This window comes from Salvelinus alpinus, chromosome 3 (assembly GCF_045679555.1).
Source record: "Salvelinus alpinus chromosome 3, SLU_Salpinus.1, whole genome shotgun sequence".
Taxonomy (NCBI): domain Eukaryota; kingdom Metazoa; phylum Chordata; class Actinopteri; order Salmoniformes; family Salmonidae; genus Salvelinus; species Salvelinus alpinus.
The window spans coordinates 51,809,474-51,821,745 of NC_092088.1; the positions used below are offsets into that span (position 1 = coordinate 51,809,474).

Genomic DNA, 12,272 nt, shown 5'->3' on the forward strand with positions numbered 1-12,272 from the left:
CAAGGAGGGTAAATAAGTTGCTTTTAATGCGAAAATAGATTTACACTAGAACAACAAATTGGGGGGAAAAGAGCTTCATATCGATTGACCGTATAACAGAGAAATTGATTTAATGCGCTGCACAGCAGTAGGCTGGTTTGTGCAGCAGTGCTGTCGAGATATATTGTTAAAGCTGTGTTCCTGATGAGCTGTGTTAAAGCATCCATTATTGATGTTGTGTCTGTGGTCTTACTGCAGAACAGAGACCCTTTGGGGACACCACTGTTTTACAGTCGAATAAGTGAGAACTTGCACTGTGTTTGGAAAAGCAATACTGTTGGTTTCCAAAGGTAATACGTCTATAGTACTTTGCTGTCTGAGGGCTACCTTTGTCTGAAACCCACATGGTGTGTTTGTAATGAACACGAGGGGAGACAGAGCTGGTTTCAAGCGCAGGGCACCGCAGGTGTTTATTGCGAAGGACCACAGGAGGAGGCAGGTAGCTGAGTCCAGGGGCAGGCAGAAGGTCATACATAGGGGGTCCAAAAGGGCAAGAGTACAGGCAGGGAAAAGGCTAGTAACATAGTCCGGGAGATCAGGCAATAGGTAGATAACATGAAATCCGATAGGCTAAGATACAGGCAGGGAATAGGAAAAGGTGTCGTTAGTGAGGCAGGTAAATACTATCATACACGGGAGGAGTAAATCACGGGAAAAACAGAGCTCCGAAAGAATTGTGTCACAAAACAAACAATACCTCACAGTGATGGGGTGCAAAGAACTGAATTAAATAGTGTGTGTTAATGACATACAGGTGTGTGAACAGATGATTAGAGTTCAGGTGATTGGGATCTGGAGAGTGAGCTGCGTTCATGTGATCTAGGTGTTTGAGAGTGTGAGCTGGAAAGTGGGCTGGAAAGTGAGGTGCTTTCAGGAGATCTACGTGTTTGAGGGTGTGAGTTGGAAGCAGACGTTACAGTACCCCCCCCCCCCCCCCCCCCCTCCACTGGCGGCTCTTGACGGCCTAGGAAGCTGAGCAGGGGGCATGGAGCTGGGCGGTCTGGATGTTTACAGTGGAAAACCAGGATCATGGCTGTTCTTCGCGTCCGTAACCCTCCCAATCCACCAGGTAGTGGATGCGACCACCCATGCGCTTGGAGTCAAGGAGGGCTTGGCCGAAATAAGCCGGTGCACCGCTGCCGTCAAAAGGAGGGGGTGTGCCGAGGTGCGCCTGTGAAGGAAGAATTATGTATTCACCTTATTTGTTGGATATGTAACAATTATTTACTTAACAAACAGTAAGATATTTCTGTCCTGCTAATGCTGTGTTTTATGATCTCCACTCTTGCACCCTGCAGCTAGTCTGGGTGTTGAGGACATGGGTTCTACTAGAGATAGCTTGAAACTAACATTGATTTATGGTTGTGATAAAAACCTAAAAGCTGCCATTCTATAGACAAGATGTGGTGTGTGTGACTCGAGATAGAGAGAGCCTGGAAGAGTTGAATTTTTATTTATTTTTTTATTATTATTTCACCTTTATTTAACCAGGTAGGCCAGTTGAGAACAAGTTCTTATTTACAACTGCGACCTGGCCAAGATAAAGCAATGCAGTGCGACACAAACAACACAGAGTTACACATGGGGTAAACAAACGTACAGTCAGTAACACAATAGAAAAATCTATATACAGTGTGTGCAAATGTAGTAAGATTAGGGAGGTAAGGCAATAAATAGGTCATAGTGGCGAAATAATTACAATTAGCAATTAAACAATGCCTCATTGTCTCATCTTCCTGGCATCTGGGAAACTAATTAAAAGACCATCCTGTGTAGATAACCAAGGTGGCTTATGGGAAGGTTAGAAAATGACTGACTAAGCAATCAAATCAAAGTATTTGTCACGTGCGCCGAATACAACATGTGTAGACATTACAGTGAAAGGCTTACTTACAGGCTCTAACCAATAGTGCAAAAAAAGGTATTAGGTGAACAATGGGTAGGTAAAGAAATAAAACAACAGTAAAAAGACAGGCTATATACAGTAGCGAGGCTATAAAAGTAGCGAGGCTACATACAGACACCGGTTAGACAGTCTGATTGAGGTAGTATGTACATGTAGATATGGTTAAAGTGACTATGCATACATGATGAACAGAGAGTAGTAGTAGCGTAAAAGAGTGGTTGGCAGGTGGTGGGTGGGACACAATGCAGATAGCCCGGTTAGCCAATGTGCGGGAGCACTGGTTGGTCAGCCCAATTGAGGTAAACATGTACATGAATGTATAGATAAAGTGACTATGCATATATGATAAACAGAGAGCGGCAGCAGCATACAAAAGAGGGTTTCGGGGGGGGGGGGGACACACACACACAATGCAAATAGTCCGGGTAGCCATTTGATTACCTGTTCAGGAGTTTTATGGCTTGGGGGTAAAAACTGTTGAGAAACCTTTTTGTCCTAGACTTGGCACTCCGGTACCACTTGCCATGTGGTAGAAGAGAGAACAGTCTATGACTGGGGTGGCTGGGGTCTTTGACAATTATTAGGGCCTTCCGCTGACACCGCCTGGTGTAGAGGTCCTGGATGGCAGGCAGCTTAGTGATGTACTGGGCCGTACGCACTACCCTCTGTTGTGCCTTGCGGTCAGAGGCCGAGCAATTGCCTTACCAGGCAGTGATGCAACCAGTCAGGGTGCTCTCGATGTTGCAGCTGTAGAACCTTTTGAGGATCTCAGGACTCATGTCAAATCTTTTTAGTTTCCTGAGGGGGAATAGGCTTTGTCGTGCCCTCTTCACGACTGTCTTGGTGTGTTTGGACCATTCTAGTTTGTTGTTGATGTGGACACCAAGGAACTTGAAGCTCTCAACCTGCTCCACTACAGCCCTGTCGATGAGAATGGGGGCGTGCTCGGTCCTCCTTTTCCTGTAGTCCACAATCATCTCGCTGAGCTGTAGTCAATGAATAGCATTCTCAATCTTGGTATCAGCTATATAAAAACTGTGCATCGTCTGTAAAGGCTAGACTCTCAGCCTAACAGTCAGTCAAGACTGGTGGGCTGACGGTCTCATTATTGCAATAATTAATCAATATTAAATAAAGATGATTATTTAAAGAAATGTCTCTCTCAGTACTGAATTTCCACGACACACCACAGGAGGATGGAGAGGGCTGTACCTCACAGGCTTGAGAAGGGACACATGGAAGGATGAGGAGATCCGGTAATGGCGGTGAAACTGGAGACAGTAGGTGACAGGATTGATGCGGTGTGTTATTATGAAGTGACCAATGAACTGGGGACTGAACTTATTACAGGGGTCACAAAGCCGGATGTCCTAGGTAGAGAGCCACAACGTTGCCCAGGGTGGAAGAGTGGAGTAGGTCGGCGACGCCGGTCAGCGAAACGTTTCTGGGAGAGGGACGCTTGATGGATGTGCTGATGTGCGGTCTTCCAAACCTGCTCGCTCCGTCGAAACCACTCATCGACGGCAGGCACAGTTCCAGGCTCTTTCTCCCATGGGAACACGGGGGGTTAGTATCCGAGGACACACTGAAAAGGAGTGAGATGGAGTGAGGAATGCACCAGGGAGTTCTGTGCGTATTCGGCCCAGGCTAGATAGCGACTCCACTCGTGTGGTTGGTGGGTGCAGTGTTGGCGAAGGTACTTCCCTATTTCCTGATTCAGGCATTCCGTCTGCCCGTTGGTTTGGGGATGGTATCCGGAGGATAGGCTGATGGAGACCCCCAGTCGGTCGCAGAAGGTTCACCACACCCTGGAGATGAACTGGGGTCCCTGATCCGAAAGTATGTCTTCCGGGATCCCATACAGACGAAACCTGTTGGAACATGCACTCGGCCATTTCCATGGTATTAGGTAGATGCGAAAGGGGGATGAGTCGGCACATCTTGGAGAACCGGTCCACTACAACTAAAATAGTCGTGAAGCCCGAAGAGTCCGACAGATCTGTGAGGAAATCCATGTCGATGTGGGACCATGATCTGTGTGGTGTAGGTAAAGGTTCAAGCTTACCGGTAGTCAGTTGGCGAGGGCTTTTTGCCCATGCACAGACGGGACAGGAAAGAATGTAATCTTGGACGTCTGCTGTTAGGGATGACCACCAGAACTTGTTTGTCAGTAGCTCCATGGTCCGGGTGATTCCGGGATGGCCAGAACTCAGCGAGGTATGGCACCACTGCATTAGTTGGGGTCTGACGGACGCAGGAACGTAGGTCTTACCTGCAGGGGTGTCGGGAGGTGCTGGGTCATGGCGTAGTGCCTCTTGGACGGCTGATTGGATTTCCCACTGTATGGGTCCCACAACACAAGACGGAGGCAGGATGGGCTCGGGAGCTGGGTTAGAGGAAGGGGAGTCAAAGAGAAGGGATAAGGAATCAGCCTTCACATTTTTCTTACCAGGCAGATAGGTGATGTTGAATTGGGTGGGTGCCCAGCGAGCCTGTCTGGGGTTGAGCCTCTTAGCACTTCTTAATTACTCCAAATTGCGGTGGTCGCCTTATAACCAGTGACGCCACTCTTCGATAGCCAGCTTAATGGCGAGGAACTCTGGTTCCCGACATCATAATTCCTCTCAGCGGGTGACATTTTCTTGGAAAAGAAGCCACATGGGTGTAATTTGGGAGGTGTCCCGATCCGCTGAGAGAGAACCGCTCCCACGCCGACCTCGGATGCATCCACCTCCAGAACAAAAGGAAGGGTAGGATCTGGCTGCCTAAGGATGGGTGCAGAGGTGAAGAGGCGTTTCAAGGTATAAAATGCAGTAAGGGCGGTGTCGGTCCATTGGTAAACCATTGGACTGTCTGACATGAAGAACATTTTCTTGTGCAGATCGGGGAAAAAACTGGATATCATCAAGGTACACGAACACAAACCCGTTTAGCATGTCCTGAAGCACATCATTGACCAAAGCCTGGAAAACAGCGGGTCCAAATGGCATGATCTGGTACTCATAATGTCCACTGGCTGTGTTGAAGGCTGTCTTCCACTCATCCCCCTTGCGTATCCGAACCAGGTGGTAGGCATTTCGAAGGTCCAACTTGGAAAGTATGGTGGCCCCCTGGAGAGGTTCAAACACCAAGGAGAGGTAGGGGGTAACGATTCTTGACAGTAATGTCATTAAGTCCCCGGTAGTCAATGCACGAACGCAGGGTCTTGTCCTTCTCCTCCACAAAGAAAAACCCTGCACCGGCAGTAGATGCAGACGGACGGATGGCCCCAGTGGCCAGAGACTCCTCAATGTACTCCTCCATAGCTTTTGTATCTGGTCCAGACAGAGAATACAATCGACCCCAAGGTGGTGTAGCACGTACCTTACTGACCACTTCCAGTAGGTCATGGTATTCTGTGGGGATAGCAGAGACATCCACAGTCTTGAGGAAGGCTGTGCTGCTTGAAGGCAGTGGGAATGGCAAAATGGGCTCCAACCCAGGATGGAGCTTGTGGTCCAATCAATCATCGGATTGTGCTTTTGAAGCCAGGAAAATCCCAAAATAACCGGAACATGGGGAGATGCAATGAGGAAGAGCTGTATTGTCTCACTGTGGTTACCAGAAACCAGTAATTGAATGGGCACAGTACTATGGGTGACTTCCCCTATAGAGCGGCCGTCCAGTGCCCTAGCATCCATGGGTACAGAGATAGGGAATACCAAGCTCCGATGCTATCGTGGCATCCATAAAACCTTCATCAGCCCCAGAGTCACTGAGCACTCAGAGACTTAGATTGGTTTCCCCACAGCACAAGAGCAAAAAGGGGTGTGCAGGTGATGGGAATTAGGGAACTCCCAGTCTGACTTATCATAGTACTGGTACCCACTAGAGACAAGGGTTTCATAATAGGGCAGGTACAGTTGAAGTCGGAAGTTTACATACACCTTAGCCAAATACATTTAAACTCAGTTTTTCACAATTTCTAACATTTAATCCTAGTAAAAATGTCCTGTCTTATGTCAGTTGGGATCACCACTTTATTTTAAGAATGTGAAATGTCATAATAATAGTAGAGAGAATTATTTATTTAATCTTTTATTTCTTTCATCACATTCCCAGTTGGTCAGGAGTTTACATACACTCAATTAGTATTTGGCAGCATTGCCTTTAAATTGTTTAACTTGGGTCAAATGTTTCAGGGAGCCTTCCACAAGCTTCCCACAATAAGTTGGGTGAATTTTGGCCCATTCCTCCTGACAGAGCTGGTGTAACTGAGTCAGATTTGTAGACCTCCTTGCTCGCACACGCTTTTTCAGTTCTGCCCACAAATGTTCTATAGGATTGAGGTCAGGGCTTTGTGATGGCCACTCCAATACCTTGACTTTGTTGTCCTTAAGCCATTTTGCCACAACTTTGGAAGTATGATTGGGGTCATTGTTCATTGGGAAGACCCATTTGCGACCAAGCTTTAACGTCCTGACTGATGTCTTGAGATGTTGCTTCAATATACCCACATAACTTTCCCACCTCATGATGCCATCTATTTTGTGAAGTGCACTAGTCCCTCCTGCAACAAAGCACCCCCACTACACGCTGCCACCCCCGTGCTTCACGGTTGGGATGGTGTTCTTTGGCTTGCAAGCCTCCCCCTATTTCCTTCAAACATAACGATGGTCATTATGTACAAACAGTTCTATTTTTGTTTCATCAGACCAGAGGACATTTCTACAAAAAGTACAATCTTTGTTCCCATGTGCAGTTGCAAACCGTAGTCTGGATTTTTTTATGGCAGTTTTGGAGCAGTGGCTTCTTCCTTGCTGAGCGGCCTAGATACTTTTGTATCTGTTTCCTCCAGCATCTTCACAAGGTCCTTTGCTGTTGTTCTGCGATTGATTTGCACTTTTCGCACCAAAGTATGTTCATCTCCAGGAGACAGAACACGTCTCCTTCCTGAGCGGTATGACGGCTGGTGGATCCCATGGTGTTTATACTTGCGTGGTATTGTTTGTACAGATCAACGTGGTACCTTCATCTGTTTGGAAATTGCTCCCAAAGATGAACCAGACTTGTGGGGGTAAAAAAAAAATTCTGAGGCTGATTTATTTTGATTTTCCCATGATGTCAAGCAAAAAGGCACTGAGTTTGAAGGTAGGCCTTGAACTACATCCACAGGTACACCTCCAATTGACTCAAATGATGTCAATTAGCCAATCAGAAGTTTCTAAAGCCATGACATCATTTTCTGGAATTTTCCAAGCTGTTTAAAGGCACAGTCAACTTAGTGTATGTCAACTTCTGATCCACTGGAATTGTGATACAGTGAAATAATCTGTCTGTAAACAATTGTTGGAAAAATTACTTGTGTCATGCGCAAAGTAGGTGTCCTAACCAACTTGCCAAAACTATAGTTTGTTAACAAGAAATTTGTGGAGTGGTTGAAAAACGAGTTTTAATGACTCCAACCTAAGTGTATGTAAACTTCCGACTTCAACTGTAGCTATAAAATGTCCTGCCCCTCCACAGTACAGACAACAGTTATTATTCATCCTTCGTGAGCGTTCCCCAACTGATAACCTAGCTCTTCCCAACTGCGTAGACTCAGGAGTATCCAACTCAAATGTCGTAGATTCCCGAGAGGCCTCAGGTGGCTTCGAATCCTCTCGGAAGAGCTGCCTTCCGGATTCCCTTGGAGGTGAATACGCCATAGCGGGTGCACGAGTGTGCCTGAGACCAGACCTCCTCTCACTCTTGCGTTCATTTAGGCATCCATTAATTTTAATGGTAAGGGCAATAAGGGAGTCGAGATCCATCGGCAATTCCTGAGCAGCTAGCTCATCCTTTACCTCCTCAGATAATCCGTGCAAAAACGTATCGAAAAGAGACTCCGGATTCCAGGCACTCTCGGTGGCCAACGTGCGAAAATCAACCGCGTAGTCTGCCACGCTATGGGAGTTTTGTCAAGCAGTTTGCTGTCCGCCTTTCTCCCAGAAACTCAAATACCTTTCTCACTTCTGCTATGATTTCCTCCAGATGACCACAAATGGCAGATTGTAGCTCCCAAACTGCCGTAGCCCAGGAGAGCGCCCTTCCCAACATTAGTGTAATAATATACGCTATCTTCGATCTGTCTGAAGGAAATAAAAATATGCAAGCACTGAGTCAGAAAACCCCGGCAGGTACCAGGATTCCCCGAATATCGCACCGGAGGTTGTAAGCGGGGTTCTCGGGGAGCCGGGATAGGCTGTACAAACTCACCATAGATGGGGGGAAAATTACTGGGTGATTGGGGTTTTTCAGAGGTGGCAGGTAGCCTCTGAGCTAACTCCCTGATTTGCTCCATAATAGCCTTTAACCCATGGTTGTGGCGTTCCGTCAAGAACCTGAGCCCTTCCAAAAGGCCCTGTACCAACTCCCCATGTCTCCTAATGGTGACTCCTTGCAAGTAGACAGCGTGGCGGAGCTGGTCCAAGTCTGCTGGGTCTGTCATGGCCAGTTCGTACTATCAAGACACAAGGCGCGACCCAGATGCAGACACATGAGGCAGATGGTTGGAGTCTTACAATGTTTAATAATCCAAAGGGGTAGGCTTAAGAATGGTCGTGGACAGGCAAAAAGGTCAAAACCAGATCAGAGTCCAGGAGGTACAGAGTAGCAGACAGGCTCGTGGTCAAGGCAGGCGGGTACAGTCCAGAAACAGGCAAGGGTCAAAACCGGGTGGACTAGAAAAAGGAGAATAGTAAAAGGAGTACGAGAAAAACACTATGGTTGACTTGACTAAACATACAAGACGAACTGGCGCAGAAAGACAGGAAACACAGGGATAAATACACTGGGGAAAATAAGCAACACCTGGAGGGGGTGGAGACAATCACAGGAACAGGTGAAACAGATCAGGGCGTGACACCCACAGGGCTGTGACCCAATCCATAGCTTTGCCTGTGAGTAGGGAGATGACCACCCTGTCTATGTCAGAGGTGAAGTCAGCGGGGTGCTGGTCTATGTACAGGTTACACTGCATGAGAATTCCTTGACATTTCCCTGGGGAGACGTCGTATTTATTAGGCATGGATATGGGGGAGGTGTACAAGAGGAGGCTGTGGTACCTGATATCGATGAAGCAGGAATGGACTGGCGAAGGAGGTCGCAGAGTTCATCGATTCGTTACTCCTGTCGGGCTAGACGTAGCTGCAGCTCCGCTGAATCCATCTGTCGTTTTTTTTCTGGTGAGGTATTCTGTAACTAACAAGAGGGGAGACAGAGAGCTGGTTTTAAGCGCAGGGCGCAGCAGATGTTTATTGCGAAGGACCACAGGAGGAGGCAGGTAGCTGAGTCCAGGGACAGGCAGAAGGTCATACACAGGGAGTTCAAAAGGGCAAGAGTACAGGCAGGGAAAAGGCTAGTAACATAGTCCGGAAGATCAGGCAATAGGTAGATAACAGGAAATCCGATAGGCTAAGGTACAGGCAGGCAAAAGGCATCGTTAGTGAGGCAGGTAAATACTATAATAAATGTGAGGAGTAAATCGCAGGAAAATCAGAGCTCCGAAAGAATTGTGTCACAAAACAAACAATACCTCACAGTGATGGGGTGTAAAGAACTGAACTAAATAGTGTGTGATAATGACATACGGGTGTGTGAACAGGTGATTAGAATTAATGTGATTGGGATCTGAAGAGTGAGCTGCGTTCATGTGATCTAGGTGTTGGAGAGTGTGAGCTAGAAAGTGGGCTGGAAAGTGAGCTGCTTTCAGGGGATCTACGTGTTTGAGGGTGTGAGTTGGAAGCAGACGTTACAGTGTTTTTAAAAAAATGATGCGTGTAATAGTGTTATATTTAATGTGAATGTTTTTTTTTAACCGCTGTAGATCAGTTTGGTTCACTCAAGTGACTTACATCCTTTACATAAATGGGACATTTAGTGTTTAATGAATTCAAGGTCATGTAAACAATAGAGCAACACATTTTACTTGAGGTGGCCTGAAGCTAATTCATGAAACAATCACATGTTCAAAAGACTGTTTAACATTTCATGTCTGATAATAATGTTATGTCATTCTCCATAATCCCATGGTTGACTGCCGCCACGACCAGTGAAGTAAGTGGTTATGTAATTCTCATTATACATTAATATACATTCTCTCAGTCAGGTCACCTCAGGTCAAGTGTCTACTTAACAGAGACCAGATGGACATCAGTATCCCACTACTCATACCCACTCAGTTCAAATCACTTCCATTGATTATATCACTAATCACTGCTATTGATCTTTTAACAGGCAACAGCTTGAACCAGAATGTGTTGCACAGTGCCGTCCCTGAGCCCCAACGCTATGACACCACGGTACCTTTCCTGCTGGAAGGGCCGGAGCGCAAACCACTCAGCCAGCTCACGTCCAGGGTAAATATTCATAAAGCGGCCTTTTAGCGGCCCTGGTTAATTTTTTTAATTTTTTATTGTATTTTTATTTAACTAGGCAAGTCAGTTAAGAAGAAATTCTTATTTTCAATGCCGGGCTAGGAACATTGGGTTAACTGCCTTGTTCAGGGGCAGAACGACAGATTAATGTTAATACGCTGCTCATAACTCAGCCAACCATAGATGTTAGCCTGCCTGCCGAACTGCCTCTGGTCTCTTCTGTTGTTTCAGTCATGAGCCCATAATAAATCACCATCTCTGTTTATCCTCAGCTGATTCCCCTTTGTGGTTGTTACTGAAAGCTCACTCCCCACGGTGTTAAATGGCCCCTCTGTTGTTTGTTTCGTATGAGCTAAGCCCAGAGGCTCCACACACTATGAAATTATTCCCTCAACTTGCCAGCTTCCTATACTCTACAAATAAGCAGTGCACGAAAGCAACATTTTGAAATGGTTTGGGGGATAGGAGAAAACTAGACTGTCTGGTGTTGTAACAAAGTCAGGTAGCAACCGGATTTGAAACCGTCTAACCATTGTGCTAAAATGTATTGGACCGATGAGCTTAGTTGTGGATGGCTAGCAAATGCACCCTAACACTTGTCATCCTTGATATACCAGAACTGTAAGCACAGTAAGACATAATAGAGGTTCTTTCTATGAACCATGTGTCATTTTTTCTATATATTTTTTATTTGAACCTTTATTTAACTAGGCAAGTCAGTTAAGAACAAATTCTTATTTACAATGACGACCTAGGAACAGTGGATTAACTGCCTTGTTCAGGGGCAGAACGACAGATTTGACCTTGCCAGCTCGGGGATTCGATCCACCAATGTTTCGGTTACTGGCCCAACGCTCTAACCACTAGGCTACCTGTCGCCCCATGCCTGAAATCGATTCAGTTATTAAAACCAGGTAAATCAGCACATTTTATCTCTGCTATTACATGGGGTCATTGAGCAAATTGAGCACATTCTGCAATTGAGTCTGTGGTTATAGGGTAGCTTCAGATGGAGAAACCCAATTCGTTCAGCCCACTAGGACTTAGTGAGAGAAATTAATGTTTGAAATCCAGGATCCCCCACTGCACCACAATGATACCATTCCAGTCAAGGAAAACAAGGGAGTGTTGAGGAGTACTCCCAGAATATTTAAAACAGCCATTTCTTTCCAAGAGTTATACCTCAGATTATACCTGAGTGGATAGGTTTTTCCTAGCTGGAGGAAATACTATGTTAGTCTTTCAACTCCACACTCTCTCAACTTCCTCAATGCTGAGCTTGCGCTTTACTTTGATGACATGGGGAGGGTATTAGTAAAACAACAACATCTCTGAAATGAGAAGGAGTCATGAGTGCTGACAAAGTAATGCATCAGAATGTGTTATAACTTTGTCTGGAACTAGGAAGAGATTCTAGTTATTTAGTTAGGACAGAATTTAGGTGAAAGTTCATTTGATTTTATTAGAGAGATATTCCAATGTCATGACACTACATAATCAATTGAGTTTGACAACAATGTCCATTTGTATTGTTCAGGAGCCAGCTGTTATGGCCATGTTGACCATTCCAAAATATTCTTCAGTTTTATTATTATTTTATCAGCAATGATACCCAACTCATTTTTCCCTCGCCTGTTATTTTTATTGAGCTGTTTCCGGTGCCACTAGAAGTAGCAAGCCAATATCACAGTCATCCTGAGTCAGGACAGTGGGGTGATGACCACAAATGGACCCACCATGGACCTACTGTCAAACCCACTGGGTTTCTGGCAGAGAAACAGCCCTAACCTGAACAGAGCCCAGCAGACCCTGAGCCAAGTCTCATCTGTCTTAGTATCATCTGACTGGGACAAATGTTCTCTCTGTCTGTCTATCTTTATCTCTGCCTGTCTCCATGGTCCCTGCATATCTGTGTCTATCTCTGTGAAATC

The 12,272-nt window shown here is 45.9% G+C and overlaps 1 protein-coding gene across 2 annotated transcripts in view; it reads left to right on the top strand.

Annotated features, from left to right (window-relative positions):
* The window catches only part of adam12b (ADAM metallopeptidase domain 12b), a 150,727-nt gene that overhangs the window by 22,269 nt on the left and 116,186 nt on the right, over nucleotides 1–12,272 (top strand). For both annotated transcript variants that reach the window (XM_071393235.1, XM_071393236.1), the window contains exon 2: nucleotides 10,202–10,323. In XM_071393235.1, coding sequence (XP_071249336.1) covers nucleotides 10,202–10,323 — 122 coding nt within the window. The remainder of the gene's footprint in view (nucleotides 1–10,201; nucleotides 10,324–12,272) is intronic.